This window comes from Macaca mulatta, chromosome 10 (genome assembly GCF_049350105.2).
Source record: "Macaca mulatta isolate MMU2019108-1 chromosome 10, T2T-MMU8v2.0, whole genome shotgun sequence".
Lineage (NCBI taxonomy): Eukaryota > Metazoa > Chordata > Mammalia > Primates > Cercopithecidae > Macaca > Macaca mulatta.
In genome coordinates, this window is record NC_133415.1 from 88,849,950 (window position 1) to 88,869,254 (window position 19,305).

General features: G+C 46.0%; 1 protein-coding gene across 5 annotated transcripts in view; it reads left to right on the plus strand.

Annotated features, from left to right (window-relative positions):
- The window catches only part of CNBD2 (cyclic nucleotide binding domain containing 2), a 78,443-nt gene extending 59,374 nt beyond the window's left edge, over nt 1-19,069 (plus strand). For 3 of the 5 annotated variants that reach the window (XM_028828384.2, XM_015149100.3, XM_015149101.3), the window contains 3 exons: nt 1,087-1,207; nt 11,636-11,805; nt 18,726-19,069. In XM_028828384.2, coding sequence (XP_028684217.1) covers nt 1,087-1,207; nt 11,636-11,805; nt 18,726-19,044 — 610 coding nt within the window. In that variant the 3' untranslated portion in view covers nt 19,045-19,069. The remainder of the gene's footprint in view (nt 1-1,086; nt 1,208-11,635; nt 11,806-18,725) is intronic. The other 2 variants (XM_015149102.3, XM_077951715.1) reach the window with 2 other exon arrangements.
- Nucleotides 19,070-19,305: the final 236 nt, after the last annotated feature.

Genomic DNA, 19,305 nt, shown 5'->3' on the forward strand with positions numbered 1-19,305 from the left:
TGGTATGAGGCGGATGCACACTGGGTGCTGTGCTTTTGTTTTTTCTGGTGAGGATGAAGAGCGGAAGATGAGACTCAGTGGGGACCACCCTAGAAGCAGCTCACTGCTGGGTCCAGAGGAGCACAGCCCCCTATCCCTGCTACTTTTGAAATTGAAGTGTCATAATGAGACTAACAATGGCACCAGTGTCAAAATCCCTGCATTCCTGCAAGGGCCACTTCATGTGAGTCCTTTGCCTGTTAACATTTCCAAGCTGCTGGCCTCCATAACGAGCACCCTGTCACTTTTGAGCTGTGATGGATAATCCTTCCGAAGAATCTAGGTTGCAGTGAGCCAAGATTGTGCCACTGCACTCCAGCCTGGGCAACAAAAGCAAAACTCCATCTCAAAAAAAAAAAAAAGAAAAGAAAAGAAATTTCTTCCTCTTGACTGGGCGCAGTAGTTCATGCCTATAATCCCAGCACTCTGGGAGGCCAAAGCGGCCAGATAACTTGAGGCCAGGAGTTTGAGACCAGCCTGGGCAACATGGTGAAACCCTGTCTCTGCTAAAAATTAGCCGGGCATGGTGGTAGGCACCTGTAGTCCCAGCTACTTGGGAGGCTGAGGCAACAGTATCACTTGAACCCCAGAAGTGGAGGTTTCAGTGGGCAGAGATCCCATCAGTGCACTCGAGCCTGGTGACAGAGTGAGACTCTGTCTCAAAGAAAAAAAAAGAAAGAAAAAAGAAAGAAATTCTTTCCTCATGCTGGGCATGAGAGGGCCAGCCTGGACTTCCCACCCAGTAGGCCTGGCATGGCTGCATGGGATCATCAGCCCCTGCCTCCAGGAGAACAGCCCTCAGGTGTTTAAGGGGAGGGCCTGTATCACCTTCCTCCCCCTAGTCTCCTCTTCTGCACCCTCCAATTCCTGACAATGGGAGTCAAGTCTCTTCCAGGGCTTGATTTTGAGTTTTCTCGCCTTCTGGGGAGTTGTGAATTCCCCAGGGAGGGGAGTCCTCCATGTGCAGAAGAGTGAGGGCTGATTAGCTAGGGCCTCAGGAGCAGACTGTGTTACAGATGAGCTCTCTAACAAGCTGTCACATTTTAGATCCAGGCCTGTTCAGTCGATCAAATGTGCCATGATCAATACCAAGTTTGGTGAGCTCCCCAAGGAGGCTGCAGTGGGAGCCTACATGAAGGTGCACACTGTGGAGCAGGGAGAAATTTTGGTGAGTATGCCAAGAGCTTTGTTCACCACGGAGTACGTAACACAAATGGGCTGGAATGTTAAGTAATGACAGTAAAGGTTTAAAAACACTTCCCTCCATATTTGATGATATCAAGGAATTGTGTTGATTTGTAAAGATGTGATAAGAGTAGGCCTGGCACAGTGGCTCACACCTGTAATCCCAGCACTATAGGAGACCGAGGTGGGCAGATCACAAGGTCAGGAGTTTGAGACCAGCCTGGCCAACATGGTGAAACCCTGTGTCTACTAAAAATATAAAAATTAGCTGGGCGTGGTGCGCCTGTGATCCCAACTGAATCCAGGAACAAGGCAAAGATGTTCCCTCTTACCACTCCTATTCAGCACTGTACTGAAAGCCCTAGCTAGTCCATTCAAGAAAAGGAAATAAAAGGCATACAGATTGGGAAGGAAGAAATAAAACTATCTTTGTTTGCAGATAACATTATTGTCTATGTAGATAATTCTAAACAATTTTTTAAAAAAGAAAAACCTCCTGAAACTAATGAGATTATATAGCAAAGTCACAGGATACAAGATTAATATACGAGAGTCCATTGCTTTACTTATACCAGCGATGAACAATTGGAATTTGACATTAAAAAACACAATACCAGCTAGGCACAGTAGCCCCAGCACTTTGGGAGGCTGAAGGCGGGTGGATCACTTGAGGTCAAGACCAGCCTGGCCAACATGGTGAAATCTCATCTCTGCTAAAAATACAAAAATTAGCTGGGGCCCAGGCATGGTGGCTCACACCTGTAATCCCAGCACTTTGGGAGGCTGAGGCAGATTGGATCACTTGAGGTCAGGAGTTCAAGACCAGCCTGGCCAACATGGTGAAACCCCATCTCTACTAATAATACAAAAATTAGCCAGGCATGGTGGCGTGCACCTATAATCCCAGCTGCTCGGGAGGCTGAGGCAGGAGAATCACTTGAACCTGGGAGGCGGAGGTTGCAGTGAGCTGAGATCGTGCCATTGCACTAAAGCCTGGGTGACAAGAGTGAAACTCCATCTCCACAAAAAAAAAAAACACCCAAACCAAAACACCAGGTGTGGTGGCGGGCACCTGAAATCCCACCTGTTTGGGAGACTGAAGCACAAGAATTGCTTGAACTCGGGAGGCGGAGGTTGAAGTGAGCCGAGATTGTGCCACTGCACTCCGCTTGGGTGACAAGAGCAAAACTCCATCTCAAAAAAAAAAAAATAAAATAAAATAAAATTAATAACAAATCCATAAATTACCTAATATTTTTACAGAATCTAATTTCTAAAGAATTCAATTTCTAGGCCAGGCGCGGTGGCTCATGCCTGTAATCCCAACACTTTGGGAGGCCAATGCGGGTGGATCACCTTGGGAGTTCAAGACCAGCCTGACCAACATGGAGAAACCCCGTCTCTACTAAAAATGCAAAATTAGCTAGGCGTGGTGGACACCTGTAATCCCGGCTATTTGGGAGGCTGAGTCAGGAGAATTGCTTGAACCCAGGAGGTGGAGGTTGCGATGAGCCAAGATGGCGCCATTGCACTCCAGCCTGGGCAACAATAGCGAAACTCCATCTCAAAAAAAAAAAAAAAAAAAAAAAAAAAAAATTTCTAAGGAATTCATTATGAAAAGGCTAAATATTGTGTGATTCCAATTCTATGACATTCTGGAAAAGAAAAACACTATAGAGATAGTAAAATTATCAGTGGTTGCAAGAGGTTTGGAGTTCAGGAGATGGGATGAATAGGTGAAGCACAGGGGACTTTTAGGGCAGTAAAATTATTCTCTATGGTACTGTAATGGTGGATACAAAAGCATTTGTCAAAACCCATTTAATTTTACAGCACAAAAAGTGAATCTTTTTTTTTTTTTTTTTTTTTTTTTTTTTTTTTTTTTTGAGACTGAGTCTGGCTCTGTCGCCCAGGCTGGAGTGCAGTGGCCGGATCTCAGCTTACTGCAAGCTCCACCTCCCGGGTTTACGCCATTCTCCTGCCTCAGCCTCCCGAGTAGCTGGGACCACAGGCGCCCGCCACTTCGCCCGGCTAGTTTTTTGTATTTTTTAGTAGAGATGGGGTTTCACCGTGTTAGCCAGGATGGTCTCGATCTCCTGACCTCGTGATCCGCCCGTCTCGGCCTCCCAAAGTGCTGGGATTACAGGCTTGAGCCACCGCGCCCGGCCCCAAAAAGTGAATCTTAATGTATGCAATTTGTTAAAAAAAAAAAATCAGCTGGGCGTGGTGGTTCACACCTGTAATCCCAGCACTTTGGGAGGCTGAGGCAGGCGGATCACGAGGTCATCAAGATCATCCTGGCTAACACGGTGAAACCCCATCTCTACTAAAAATACAAAAAATTAGCCGGGCATGGTGGCAGTCGCCTGTGGTCCCAGCTACTTTTGAGGCTGAGGCAGGAGAATGATGTGAACCCAGGAGGTGGAGCTTGCAGTGAGCAGAGATAGCGCCACTGCATTCCAACCTGGGTGACAGAGCAAGACTCCGTCTCGAAAAAAAGAAAAAAGAAAAAAATCATCTAGGAGGTCAGTGGATCCTAGGAAGGAATACAAACTATGACAAGATAATCTAACCATTACAAATGTATGAAACAATTTCTGTGAAGCAGTTGGGGGAAAAGATGCTGACTTAAGTAACTTTGGAAATGAGTGGAGTTGGTAAGACTAAAGCGAAAGGAACTGTGTCTGAGCACTGTGCCCTAGTGATAAAGCTGTTTCTCATGAAGTTGTGGATTAACAATACTTCTACTACTATACATGTACACAGTGTTAACACCGAAATAAATCAGTTCAGTAAATGGATGGCAGAGGGTGGGAGCCAGGTTTTTCACAATTTAAGCAGGAATGTATAGAAAGCAGGGGGAGCCTAGAATGCTCCATGTAGTAATGGATTAGAGTTGAAAACATCAGTAGATACTCAAATTTAGCTCAATATATACTTACAGATAATTATGTATAGAAATATATGTGTAGGTAGGTCAGGCATGGTGGTTCACGCCTGTAATCCCAGCACTTTGGGAGGCTGAGGTGGGCGGATCACAAGGTCAGGAGATCGAGACCATCCTGGCTAATACTGTGAAACCCCATCTCTATTAAAAATACAAAAAAATTAGCTGGGCATGATGGCGGGCGCCTGTAGTCCCAGCTACTCGGGAGGCTGAGGCAGGAGAATGGCAGGAACCCGGGAGGCAGAGCTTGCAGTGAGCGGAGATCGCGCCACTGCACGTCAGCCTGGGTGACAGAGCGAGACTCCATCTCGGGAAAAAAAAAAAAAGAAATATGTATGGGTATGGTTAGAAACATACAACTGTTTTGCTCTGTCAGATAATAGGGCCTAAAAGAAATGATACCCTTCCAGCAATGAGCACACTTAGCACTTGGATCTTGGTTCGTTGGTTGGTTTCTTTCTTTCCTTCTTTCTTTTTTTTTGTTTTTTGAGACAGAGTCTTGCTCTGTCACCCAGGCTGGAATGCAGTGGTGCCATCTTGGCTAACTGCAACCTCTGCCTCCTGGGTTCAAGTGATTCTCCTGCCTCAGGCTCCCGAGTAGCTGGGATTATAGGTGCCCGCCACCATGTCTGGCTAATTTTTTGTATTTTTAGTACAGGTGGGGTTTCGCCATGTTGGCCGGGTTGGTCTCGCACTCCTGACCTCGTGATCCACCCACCTCAGCCTACCAAAGTGCTGGGAATATAGGCGTAAGCCACTGTGCCCGACCTCTTTTATTCTTTTTAAGAGACAAGGTCTTGCTCTGTCACTCAGGTTGGAGTGCAGTGGCGAGTGATCATGGGTCACTGCAGCCTTGAACTCCTGGGCCCAACCAATGCTCTCACCTGAGTATTGTGAATAGCTGAGACTGCAGGTGTGTGCTGCCATGCACAACTAATTTTTTTATTTTTTGTTAGAGACAGGGTCTCACTATATTGCCCAGGCTGGTCTGGAACTCCTGGCCTCAAGCAATACTCCCACTTTGGCCTCCCAAAGGGCTGGGATTACAGGCGTGAACCATCGTGCCTGGCCTCCATACTGTTTTTCATAAAGGCTGTCCTAATTTATATTCCCACCAATAACGTTTGAGGGTTCCCTTTTTTCCAAATCTTTGCCAACATTTGTCATATTTTGTCTTTTTGATAGTAATCATTTTAACAGGTATAACTCAATATCTCATTGGATTTTCACTTTGCATTTCCATGATGATCAGTGATGTTGAGCATTTTTTTCATATACCTGTTGGTCATTTGTATGTCTTCCTTTGAGAAATGTCTATTCAGAGTTTTTGCCCACTTCTTTTTTTTTTTTTTTGAGACGGAGTCTTGCTCTGTCGCCCGGGCTGGATCTCAGCTCACTGCAAGTTCCACCTCCCGGGTTTACGCCATTCTCCTGCCTCAGCCTCCCGAGTAGCTGGGATTACAGGCGCCCACCACCTCGCCTGGCTAGGTTTTTTTTGTATTTTTTAGTAGAGACGGGGTTTTACCGTGTTAGCCAGGATGGTCTCTATCTTCTGACCTCGTGATCCGCCCGTCTCGGCCTCCCAAAGTGCTGGGATTACAGGCTTGAGCCACCGCGCCCGGCCTTTGCCCACTTCTTAACCAGGCTATTTGATTTCTTGAGACTGTGTTGTCTAAGTTCGTTATACATTTTAGATATTATCCCCTTATCAGATGTACAGCTTGCAAATATTTTCTATCATTCTTTATGTTGTTTTTTTACTTTGTTGTTGTTTCCTTTGCTATGCAGAAGCTTTTTAGTTTGATGCAATCTCATTTGTCTATTTTTGCTTTTGTTGCCTGTGTTTTGGGGTCATACCCAAAAAAAACCATTGCCCAGGCCAATGTCAAGAAACCAGATCATGATTTCTAATACAATTTCCCAATAAAAGGAACAAGGGCTCTTTGGAAGAATGGTTGAATCTAGGACTAGGGCAGGAAATACACAGGATGAGTCTAGAACATATTGTAATGCCAGAAAGTAAGGAAGAGCTGGGGGAGGGGCAGGAACTACTTTAATATGGGAGCATATCCAAGGACATGGGGGCCACCTAAAATATCTCCCAGTGGCCAAAGCTGAAACAATTTGAAAAACAAAATAAAGCAGTGTTGGATTATAACCAAAAGTACAAAATAAACATTCGTGAGTACATATTGATATAAATGAATTAATAATGAATTAATAAATGGAGGAGAAGAGACAAATCTCCCTGCAGAATAAATTTCAAGCAATTTATGTAGCTACACTGTCTTAAAGGAGAGAGAGCCTAACTCTCTACTCCTTAAATGTGGGCCATGCATAGGACTTCCTTCCAAAGAATACAGTATGGCAAGGGGGGAATGAAGTAACTTTACAGTGGAAAAAATCTGAAAAACACAGCCAGATCATCAAGGCCAACATCAATAGTAAAACATCATGTTGATAGTATTGTTCCTTGATAGGATGTGATGAAAATATCACTTAACTTCTGTGGCCATCCTCTCAGTATCTTATAACTCCAGTCTAATCATGAGACATGATTAGAGGGAAAACATGAGACAAATTCTAACAATGGCATCCCACAAAATACTCAGTGAATACCCTCAAAACTGCCAAGATAATAAAAAATGACCTGAGAAAATGCCACAGCCAAGAGGAGCCTAAAGAGCCCTATTATTAAACGTAATGTTGTATCCTGGATAAGACAGTGAACTAGAAAAAGGGCATTAGGTGAAACAGGAAATCTAAGCAACTCATTGACTTTAGCTAACAATAATGTAGCAGCAGAGGTTCACTAATTGTAACAAAGACTTACCAATGTAAGATGTGGGAAACTGGACGTGGAGTATATGGGTACTTTCTGCACTATCTTCTCAATTTTTCTGTAAATCTAAAACTGTTTTAAAAAATAAGACCACCAGGCCGGGCGCGGTGGCTCACACCTGTAATCCCAGACGCTTTGGGAGGCCAAGGCGGGCGGATCACCTGAGGTTGGGAGTTTGAGACCAGCCTGGCCAACATGGTGAAACCCCATTTCTACTAAAAATACAAAATTAGTCAGGCATGGTGGCACACACCTGTAACCCCAGCTACTCGGGAAGCTGAGGCAGGAGAATCACTTGAACCCAGGAGGCAGAGGTTGCAGTGAACCAGGATTGCACCACTGCACTCCAGCCTGGGTAACAGAGTAAGACTCTGTCTCAAAAAAAATAAAAGGAATCCAAGGCTGGGCACAGTGACTCACACTTGCTGAAGCCCAGGAGTTTGAGACCAGCTTGGGCAACAAAGTGAGACCCTGTCTCTACAAAAAATTAAAAAGTTAGCTGGGCATGGTGACATTTGCCTATGATCCCAGCTACGTGGGAGGGTGAGGTAGGAGGATTGCTTGAGCCTGTGAAATCGAGGCTGCAGTGAGCCATGATTGTGTTACTGTACTTCAGTCTGAACAACAGAATGAAAGCCTGTCTCAAAAAAAAAAAAATGCAGTAGTGGTAGCAAGGGCAATATGGATGACCATGCTTGGCTATGGGCTGATCACTATGGAAGCTCGGTGGCAGGTGCCAGAGCTGAATGAGAGGAGGAGGAGCAGTGTGCGGGTGCAGAGGTGGGGCGGGAGAAGGGCTTTCCAGGAGGAGAAATGGGACTCAGCCCGCCTGTGCCTGCAGACGGCTGTCTCCTGAAGCCTCATATGTGGTCATTTGGCATCTGGGAAACCGTTCCCTCACCAAGCCCTCTCCTCTGTTCCTCTGTCACTATCTCCAAGGTTGTCCTTACGCCATTCTTACCCTGTGTTATGGTGGACTGTGCATGCTCCTTCTCTCCACTCACACCAGCCTGTATGTCCTCAGGGCTGGGAAGGTCAGTCCAGTACTGTCTGAGAGGTCCAGTCCCTAGCACAGTCCAGTGGACAAAGGTCCAGTCCCTTTGTCAATGCTGATTATTTTTTAGCTCTTAGAAATTTCTTCCTTTTGTTTAGTAAAACATTGCCTCCTACAACTTTGAACTAGCTCCTCTCTTCTCCCTGCCCTATCCCCTAAAACAGAAGGAATCTACTTCCTTAGCATGTGATGCCCTTAGGTATTTAAAGAATGCTGTTTTGTTTTTCATTCAACATTTATGTAGCCAGGCACAGTGCCAGTGTTCCGTTAATTATTTTCATATTCACACAGAGTGGCCTCCATTCCTTTGGTCATTCTTCAAGGAGCTTAGTTTCCAGCCTTCCAGCTCATTGCTCCTCCTGGAAAGTCCTTCTGCCTGACCCACCTCTGCGCCCACATACCGCTCCTCCTGCCACTCAGCTCTGTCACCCGCCTCCCAGCCTCCATAGTGATCAGCTCACAGCCAAGCGTGGTCACCCACACTCCCCCTGCCCCCACTACTGGATTCATTGTTTTAGTGGTCTTATTTTTTAGAACAGTTTTAGATTTACAGAAAAATTGAGAAGATAGTACAGAGAGTCCCCATATGTCCCTCTCCCAGTGTCCCCTGTTATTAACATCTTACATTAATACGTCTTTGTTAGAGTTAATGAAGGTGGTGTCTGCTTCGCTTCAATTTGTTGATGTTTCAGAGGAAGGTGCTCAGAGCTGAACACAGGGCACCACAGGACACTGAGGCCTGGGCAGGATGGAGGCATGAGGACGGACAAGGCCTTGCTCAGTTTGGTAGGCAGTGACAGGAGGAGAGGCTGTGTCAGGAACAGGAACAACAGGGTCTGTTTTGTCCAGGCCCTGCAATGCTGGAACCGGGAGTAAGGCCTTGATTTCCTAGAAGTCCTGGAAGGCTTTGGGTGGGGACTTAGCAAAAGGACCTGGCTGCTGCTTCCCACATAGGGCCAGCACATAGAAGGCCTTCAACAAATATTTGTTAACATGACCGCTTTGAAGAAAATGTCTGCGGATGCCTCTGTGAGGTGCCTGTGATAGGACTCTGAGCTCTCTGTGCTGAGGCCCCGACTTCAGCTGTAGGAGAATGAGAGTGGTAACTGCTTGACTGAACCCGCCCCCTGGAAGGTGGGTCACATTGTCCTCACCCTTGGGAGTAGCAGTGTGGAGCTGGGTCAGCCCTGGGAACAGCAGAGGGTGGGGCCTAGGGTAGAGGGACCCAGGTTTTGAGCCAGGAGATATAGGAAGTCCAACTTCTCCATGGAACAGGCAGGCTGAGGCCTCTGAAGTGGTCAAGACTGGATGGGCCAGAGCCATGGGCTTCGCAGAAGAGAGGTGGCAAGCAGCACTTCTTCTTCTCATTTTGCTTCAATAGTTAGCTGTATGGCCACGGGCAAATCACCTTCCCTTTCTGAATCTGTCATGAGAAAATGAGGACATTCATCTGGGTGAGCTGCCACCTCTAAAGTTGTGTGACTTCATTTGGGTCACTCATTCAGCAGATATTCCTTGAGCACCTACCATGCTCCAAGCATGGCACAAAGTGCCAGTGTGGCTGAGTAAACTGACATAATTCCTGCCCTCATGGGGCTTATGATCTAGTCATAAGCTAGTAAATACATAGAAAATTACAAATTGCTGTTAGGAATGGAATGGAAAGCAGGGTGGGTGGAGAGATTCTTAAATGGGGTGGCTAAGGGAAGGCTGCTCTGAGGAGGTGATGTTTAAGCTGAGACCTGAATGATGAAAACAATAAGCTATGGGGCTGGGCACAGTAGCTCACACCTGTAATCCCAGCACTTTGGGAGGCCAAGGAAGGAGGATCGCTGAGGCCAGGAGTTCGAGACCAGCCTGGGCAACATGGTGAAACCCCGTCTCTACCAAAAACAAAAATTAGCTGAGTGTGGTGGTGCACACCTGTAGTCCCAGCTACTCAGGAGGCTGAGGCAGGAGGATCTCTTGAGCCCAGGAAGTTGAGGTTGTAGTGAGCTGAAATCATCCAACTGCACTCCAGGCTGGGGACAGAGTGAGACTTTGTCTCAAAAAAAAAAAAAAAAAAAAAAGAATAAGCGATGGAACAACCTGGCAGAAAAGTGTTCCAGACAGAAGCGGTAAGTTCAAGGTTCAAGGCAGGAGGGAGGAGGCGTGTTGAGGGGATTGGAAGGGAGGGCAGGGTGGCTGGAACAGACTAAGCAAGGCAGCAGTGACACGAGGCTGAGATGGAGGGCCTGGAAGGGTGAGACAGCCCAGGCCTTAGGAGGCATGAGGAGATTTATTTGATCCCAGGTGCTTTGGGAGGCTATTTGAAGCATCTAGCCAGAGAAGCAACTGACTCCAGCTGTGTGCCTGCAGCATGTGGGTTGGAGGTGGCTGAGAGAGCAAGCAGGACAGCAGTGCTCCTGAGTGGATCCCTGGTTCAAGGTTGGGCTCTGCCACTTTATGTCTCCTTACCTTGGGCAAGCTACTTAACCTCTTTGTGCCTCAGTTTCCTCATTGTAGTTGCTGAAAGCACAGACTCTGAAGACAGACCACCTGGTTCAAAGCCTAGGTTTATTGCTTTCCTGATGTGCGATGTTGGGCAATTTTCTTTTCTTTTTCTTTTTTTTTTTTTTTTTTTTGAGACGGAGTCTCCCTGTCTCGCCCAGGCTGGAGTGCAATGGTGTGATCTTGGCTCACGGCAACCTCCACTTCTTGGGCTCAAGAAATCCTCCCACCTCAGCCTGGGACTATAGGCATGCACTATCACACCTGGCTAACTTTTGTAATTTGTGTAGATGTGTGGTTTCACCATGTTGCCCAGGCTGGTTAAAATTCCTGGGCTCAAGTGATCTACCCCCTTGGGACTCCCAAAGTGCTGGGATTACAGGTGTGAGCCACTGCACCTGGCACCTAACTGTTTGGTTTTTGTCGTAAGTCCTAAGGAAGAGAAAACAGATTTACTCAACAAAAAAAAGAGAGAGCTGTAATTAGACGTTGGGGAAAATTTGAGAGCAATAGTGGCAGTGAGATTGCTGGAGTAGGACAGTGGGTAATCTGATTCAGGTGCTCTTCTAATTCCAGGGTCAGAGGAATTCCATGTCATGTAGCAAAAAGGGCCCAGGATTTCTCCTGCTGGTCATTTGCTCAGTGATCCCAGATAAATTCACCTCCTGTTTGAGGCCTTCTTTTTCCCATCTAGAAAATCTGCGGGTAGGCCAGGCACGGTGGCTCATGCCTGTAATCCCAGCACTTTGGAAGGCCAAGGCAGTGGATCACCTGAGGTCAGGAGTTCGAGACCAGCCTGAGCAACATGGAGAAATCCCATCTCTACTCAAAATACAAAATTAACCGGGTGTGGTAGTGCATGCCTGTAATCCCAGCTACTAGGGAGGCTAAGGCAGGAGAATCGTTTGAACCTGGGAGGCAGAGGTTGCAGTGAGCTGAGATTGGGCCACTGCACTCCAGCCTGGGCAACAAGATAGAAACTCCATCTCAAAAAAAAAAAATAATAAAAATAAAAGAAAATCTGCGGGCAGACCTGGCCAGTCTCTGAGGTCTAACTTTCTGTGACTTCTCTCCCGAGGGTCTTCACCAGGCCTTCCTTCCAGAGGGTGAATGCGACACACGACCCTTGATCCTGATGAGCCTGGGAAATGAGTTGATACGGATAAGGAAGGAAATATTTTATGAACTGATTGACAATGATGACGAGATGATAAAAAAGTTGTTAAAGCTCAATATTGCATTCCCCAGGTCAGTACTGGAAATGTGCGTAAGTCCCATTAGGTGAAATGAACAATTTTTCACCTGTTATTTTAGTAAAAGAAGGAAAAATGTAATATCTACTGCTGACAAGGGTGAAATGAAATGGGAGTTGTTGGTACACTCTAGATAGGCTCAATCCGTTTGATGATAATTTTAGCATTACATTTCAAATGTTTTAAAACTGTCTTGACACTTTGAGACAGAGATTCATCTGTGAATTTATAGAGCCAAAATATGGAGAAAGCCCCTGCATTAAGATGTTCATTGCAGGGTCAGGCGCAGTGGCTCACGCCTATAATCCCAGCAATTTGGGAAGCCGAGGCAGGCAGATCACTTGAGGTCAGGAGTTTGAGACCAACCTGGCCAACGTAGTGAAACCCCATCTCTACTAAAAACACAAAATTAGCCAGGCGCAGTGGCACATGCCTGTAATCCCAACTACTCAGGAGGCTGAGGTAGGAGAATCGCTTGAACCTGGGAGACAGAGGTTGCAGTGAGCTGAGATGGCACCACTGCACTTCAGCCTGGGTGACAGAGTGAAACTCTGTGTTAAAAAATAATAAGGCCGGGCGCGGTGGCTCACGCCTGTAATCCCAGCACTTTGGGAGGCCGAGGTGGGTGGATCACCTGAGGTCAGGAGTTTGAGACCAGCCTGGCAAACATGGTGAAACCCTGTCTCTACTAAAAATGCAAAAATTAGCTGGGCGTGGTGGCAGGCACCTGTAATCCCAGCTACTCGGAAGGCTGAGGCAGGAGAATCACTCGAACCCAGAAGGCAGAGGTTGCAGTGAGCCGAGATTGCACCATTGCACTCCAGCCCAGGCAATAAGAGCAAAACTCTGTCTCAAAAAAATAATAACAATAATAATAATAATAAGGCCGGGAGGAGTGGCTCATGCCTGTAATCCCAGCACTTTGGGAGGCTGAGGCAGGCGGATCACCTGAGGTCAGGGGTTTGAGACCAGACTGGCCAACATGGTGAAACCCTGCCTGTACTAAAAATACAAAAATTAGCCGGGCATGGTAGTGGGCCCCTGTAATCCCAGCTACTCAGGAGGCTGAGGCAGGAGAATCACTTGAACCCGGGAGGCAGAGGTTGAAGTGAGCCAAGATTACGCCATTGCACTCCAGCCTGGGTGACAGAGCGAGATTCCATTCAATAATAATAATAATAATAATAATAGGCTGGGCATGGTGGCTCATGCCTGTAATCCCAGCACTTTGGGAGGCCGAGGCAGGTGGATCACCTGAGGTCAGGAGTTTAAGACCAGCTGGCCAACATGGTGAAACCCCGTCTCTACTAAACGTACAAAAAATTAGCCGGGTGTGGTGGCGGCCATCTTTAATCCCAGCTATTCAGGAGGCTGAGGCAGGAGGATCACTTGAACCTGGGAGGCAAAGGTTGCAGTGAGCCAAGGTTGCGCCATTGCACTCCAGCCTGGGCAACAAGGGCGAAACTCTGTCTCAAACAAACAAAAATAATAATAGTAAATAAATAAAGTAAGATGTTCATAGCAGCCATATTCATAATAGAAAAACAATGACAACAACATTCATGTGTGCCACACTAAAGGAATAGTTTACAAAATTGTGGTATTTTCTCTTGATAGAACATAATTGTTTTATTTAAAAAATGGTAAGCTTAATGGCTCTGTAACAGCAGGGTAAAATGGGTGATATAATGATACTGAAAAAGGGCAGTACAGAATTGTACAGGTGCTATGACTATGCCTTTGTCAAACACTTACCCGAGAGAAACCTAGAAGGATATAAGCGAAAATAACAATGCCTGTGGTAAGAGTCGTTTTCTCCGGGAGGTGAGACTAAAGGAACTTTCTGGTTATATATTCCTCTCATATTTGTTCTTGCAATGCGTATGCATTGCTTTTATTTTATTTTATTTTTATTTACTTACTTTTTTTGAGACAGGTTCTCACTCTGTTCCCCAGGCTGGAGTGCAGTGGCACAATCATGGCTCACTGTAGCCTTGACCTCCTGGGTTCAAACGATCCTCCCAGCTGGAACGGATCAAACGATCCGAGTAGCTGGAACTATAGACATGCACTACAATGCTCAGCTAATTGAAAACTTTTTGGAGAGATGCGAGTCTCACTATGTTGCCCAAGCTGGTCTTGAACTCCTGGACTTAAATAATCCTCCTGCTTGGTCTTCCAAAGTGCTAAGATTTACTTTTATAATTATTAAAAATAAGTATGTATCTTGAAAGATTAGTTACGTTTTTTCTTCACTTTTTCATAGTGTCCAATTTTTCTAGAGTGAATGTTAATGCTTTTATGAGAACAAATAGCTTTATTTAAATGTAAAAATTAATTTATTGCCCAGACCAGTGGTCTCAAAACTGTTTTCATCTCACGTTTGTATTACTAAAAAGTGTTCAAGCATGTACTCCCTGGTATGTATATGTAATATAAATAACATCTGTTGATTTGTTTTTATTATATCCACGTATAGTATAACTGTACCTATATATTATAAACATATGAAAATCGATCTTTTAAAAGAATAAGAGAAAGATAAATATAAATGAAATCTTACTATTCACATACTCTAGTGGATCTTGTACATCTCCCTGGGTGACATGTCTCTCCACCCCGACTTTGTTTCCTGTGTGTGTGAAAGAGACGGGCTCTCACTCTGTCATCCAGGCTGGCATGCTGTGGCTCAATCTCAACTCACTGCAGCCTCCACCTCCCGGGCTCAAGTGATTCTCCCACCTCAGCCTTCCCACTAGCTGGGACAACAGGCAGGCGCCACCATGCCTGGCTAATTTTTTTGTATTTTTTGGTAGAGGCAGGGTTTTGCCATGTTGCCCAGGCTGGTCTCAAACTCCTGAGCTCAAAGGATCCACCCACCTTGGCCTCCCAAAGTGCTGGAATTGCATGAGCCACCGTGCCTGGCCTCCACCCCCACTTCGGGACCACTTTAGTCTCCTCCCTGCCGGATTCTTTCTGCCCACTGTGTTCTTGTTAAAACCCTAATCTAGTTGTGTTAAACTCCTGCTTGAAACCTCTCAATGGTATCTCACTGCCTATAGGATAAAGTCCAAACTCAGTGCTACCGCAGTGACCCACTGCAGTCTGACCCCCTACTCATGCCCCCTGCAGCATCTCCTGCCACCTCCAACTCACTCCTGCTATATGCTGCACATACCTGGCCTTTGCCAATGCTGGCCATTTTGCCTGAAATGCTGACCCCAGTCCTGCCTTCATCCTTTGTGTGATAAATTCCTGCTCATTCCGTAAGATTCATCTTCTGCAGCAAACCTCCTCAGACTAACCTGTTTGGGATAAGTACCCCCTTTCTGCACACTCATAATATTCTCTGCACAGCTCTGTCATTGACCATGTTGTGTTGACATATAGTTACCTGTTTGCACAGCTCTTTCCCTTCCACCTGATCAAGTGTTTCAGGAAGGCAGGGCTGTGCTATATCCACTTTTGGTCTCTAGCACCTGTACAGTGCCCAGAATGCAGAAGGTGCTTAATAAATGTTGACTAAATGTGAATGGGCCATACTCATTGCAGAAAATTGAAAAACACTGAACAATGAAAAAGACAAAACCCAAATCATTTGCAATCCTCCAGCAATCCCAGTTCATATCTTCTGTATTTCCTTTTAATGTTTTTTTCACTTCATGAATATGTGCCAAATACGCATTTATCGTTGTGCTCCATTTTCATAACGGAGCTCATACTTCTTACACAATTTTGCATCCTCTCTCTTTTCTTTACTTGCGGTGATATTGTGATCAGACACGGTTTTGGCAGCAGGTGTAGGAAGCGAGTGATTCCAATGGTAGAGAAAGGGGGTATGAAGGCAGACAGAGCTGCAGGTGATTCCAGCCCTGGCCAGTAAGCACACAAAAGGCTCTGACATGAGATCTTCATGACCTTGAGCAATGTGAGGTCTTCGTGACCTTCTCTAGTCTTCCGACTCCAATAAGCAAAACAAGAAAATTAGAGTAGATCAGTAGTTTTTAAAGTATGGAACATATTCCACAGGAGGGTTACAGGATGATTTTGGGTGGCTCACAGATTGACATTTTTAGTTTTAACAGTTATGTATTTATTTGTATGAATTAGAAAAAGCAACATGACTAGCTTACTAACCATGTGATCTGACAGATCTTGTTGCTTAAGACAAAGTTAAAGTAAATATTTAAGTAAAAGAAACTGAACAGATTGAAGGAAAATCATTAGTAATTTTTTTTTTTTTTTAAGACAGAGTCTTGCTTTGTTGCCCAGGCTGGAGTGCAGTGGCATGATCTTGGCTCACTGCAACCTCCGTCTCCTGGGTTCAAGTGATTCTCCTGCCTCAGTCTCCCAAGTAGCTGGGATTACAGGCGCTGCCACTACACCTGGCTAATTTTAGTAGAGACAGGGTTTCACCATGTTGGCCACACTGGTCTCGAACTCCCGACTTGAGGTGATCTGCCCGCCTCAGCCTCACCTGGGATTACAGGTGTGAGCCACCGTGCCCAGCCTGGAAAATCATTAGTAAATTTAAAGAGCAGATGATATGTAAATAAGGCCAACACTGGGGCAGTCTTGTGAGAAAAACAAGCTGAGAAATACTGGTGGTTCCTTCTGGTTCAAGGATGCCACACTTCTCTGATTCCTGGGTACTACCAATATAGGAAATAGCCATTTAGACCTGCCACTCAAAAAAGGGTTTAAGCAGCCTTAGCTCATTGCATAATGCCTGGCATGTGATGGGGATTGGTTAATATCTGTTGAATGGAAATTCAGAAAAGGTTTACATAGACTTGCGGGTGGTGGGGGAGCAGATGGAACATTCAGCACCCGCCCTGCTCAGTCAGCATTTGTGGCCCTCATCTAGAATGCTGACTTACAGAATTCTGTCTTATTCATTAATTGTTGAACTCATGCCTTTCTAGACTGCTAAAACAGGCAGAAAACATGTCCATTATCTAGCACAGATCCCTCATGTTTTAACCAAAGACTCTGAGGTCCTGAAGATCATAGAGCCAGTGGCAGAGGTACCTGTCCTGTGAATAGTGCAGGCTGGATATCCTGAAAATCACCCCTACAGAGCACAGCGGGGCCCATGCGGGGTAGAATGCATGGCTGCGTACACAAGAAAGTCAGGAAATTCCCCAAGGCCAAAGTGAAGAGAATCACCCAAAACAGACTGATAGTATGAACTAATGCTGGGGATTGCCCAGGAGGGCTTAAGGGCGTCATGGGCTGATTTTTTTTTTTTTTTTTTTTTTTTTTTGAGGCGGAGTCTCACTCTGTCACCCGAGCTGGAGTGCAATGGTGTGATCTCAGCTCACTGCAATGTCTGCCCACTGGGTTCAAGTGATTCTTGTGGCTCAGCCTCCTGAGTAGCTGGGATTACAGGCGTGTGCCACCACACCTGGCTAATTTTTGTATTTTTAGTAGAGACAGGGTTTCACCATCTTGGCCAGGCTGGTCTCGAACTCCTGATCTGAAGTGATCCACCCGCCTGGCTTCCCAAAGTGCTGGGATTACAGGCATGAGCCACCGCGCCCGGCCATGGTTGATTTTTCAAAGCCTGAAAGGACAGATGCAGCTTTCAGTTCAAGTGAGACAGGGGATTGGAACTGAGACCACTGTGTGAAGCCGACGCTACCCTGTTCAGTGAAAAAGTAGACTAGAAATCAATGTGAACATCAACATCAGGAAGTGACATAGAGTCTTGTCTGTCTTAGCTTAGAATCTAGGTTTTAAAAAAAATTATCCCTTAAGAATTAGTCATCACATGCTAGCCCCCTCCTAGGTTTTGGTGAATTCCTTAGCCTCACCCCAATTTCTATGTTTGTGAAATGGGGTGATTGTGAAAATTAAGTGAGTTAACAAATGTAAAGTGCTTGACACATGGTAAGTCCTAAGTCAGAGTGAGATGTTGTTATTATTTATTACGTAAGAAATTGGGAGTTAATGGAACTTTTTAAGTGAGGACTACCCAGTAGTGTGCTCGGTGGATGTTTAACAACCAGCTCTCCAAGATGCAGGAGGAGGACTCTAGCTTGCAGTGTTTGCTGATTTCTGTGGTGTAAATACTCCCACCATGGCCAGTTTCAAACTACCAACCTGCTGCCACAAGCATGGAGCTGAGAAGAGGTGCACATGCCCAGCTGTCATGAGTGGGGGGAAGCTGGCTTTGCCATATTGCTGACGCTACAGGACTAGCTTGTAGCCATGCTGACCTCTGGGTTTTTTCTTAAGCCAATCTCTATGGATCAAAGTTGACTTTATCTTTGTCAATATAATCTGGCTGGAAGAATGTTCTGACTTGTGAGTGAAGTATTCAGCTTGTCTGCTTAGGTAAGAGAGTACAGGTGAGTTAATTGAAGTTTAACACCCCCTTGCCTTGATGTGGTCTCAGGAGGCTCCAGTCCTTCTTCCACCTTCCTCAGCATTACTTGCTATGAGGGAAGGGGGCAGGGTGGAGCCACAGCACCATGGCCAGTCCACGGCAGCCACCAATCTATTTCCTGTCTCTACAGACTTGCCTGTTATGGACATCTTACATAAACAGAATCATGCAATATGTATATACCACACTTTATCCATTTATCAATATAAAATGATTAATGAGCTATTTTACATTCTTTTGTTATTCTAAGTCTGGTGTGTATTTTACACTCACAGCACATCTCTATTTCAGACTGGCTGGATTTCAGGTACTCAGTAGCTACATGTGGCCCATTGCTACTACATGAGACAGCACAGGCCTAAGGGAAGAAAACTGTGGAAAGGGAAAGGGTGCAGAGGGAGAGTCTGGGAGGGTCAGAGAAGCAGGATGAAGCACCACGTGCTTAGGGAGGGGAGAGTGGCAGGAGGCAAGGCTGGAGGGGCGGGACTGGCATGAGAACCTTGGCTTTTGTGCTTGGCCTTTAGTGATGAAGATATGTGCCAGAAGTTCCTCCAGGAGAACAGCTGGAATATCTTTCGGAAGGACCTGTTGCGGCTGCTTGTGGAGCCTCGCCAAAGTCCACCATTCCCTCCAATCCGGCCCAAGAAGAAAGAGATCTACAACCCTAAGTCTGTGGTCCTGGATTTGTGCAGCATCAACAAGACGACTAAACCTCGTTATCCCATTTTTATGGCACCCCAGAAATACCTCCCCCCATTGAGGATTGTCCAAGCCATCAAAGCACCTCGGTACAAAATCCAAGAACTCTTGCCTCAGTATAAGAGTGCAGGGGTCCTTATTTAGGACAAATAAAGGATGGTGGATTGGCCGCCGTGCTTTCTGAATGACCACCATGGGAGTTGTGGGACTTGGAGGAGGGGGCCCTGGAGGGCTGAGCTGTGGGTCCAGAGAAGTGTTTGGGGGACAGCAATGGGGGCGCAGTCTCCCTTGATGCTCGAGGGCTGGGCTGAGTGAATGGATGGTCAGAGGCTGTGTGTGGATGGGTTAATCACTGGGCATGGTCTCAGGATAGGATGGTCTTATCTCATGAGCTGGATGTGGGGA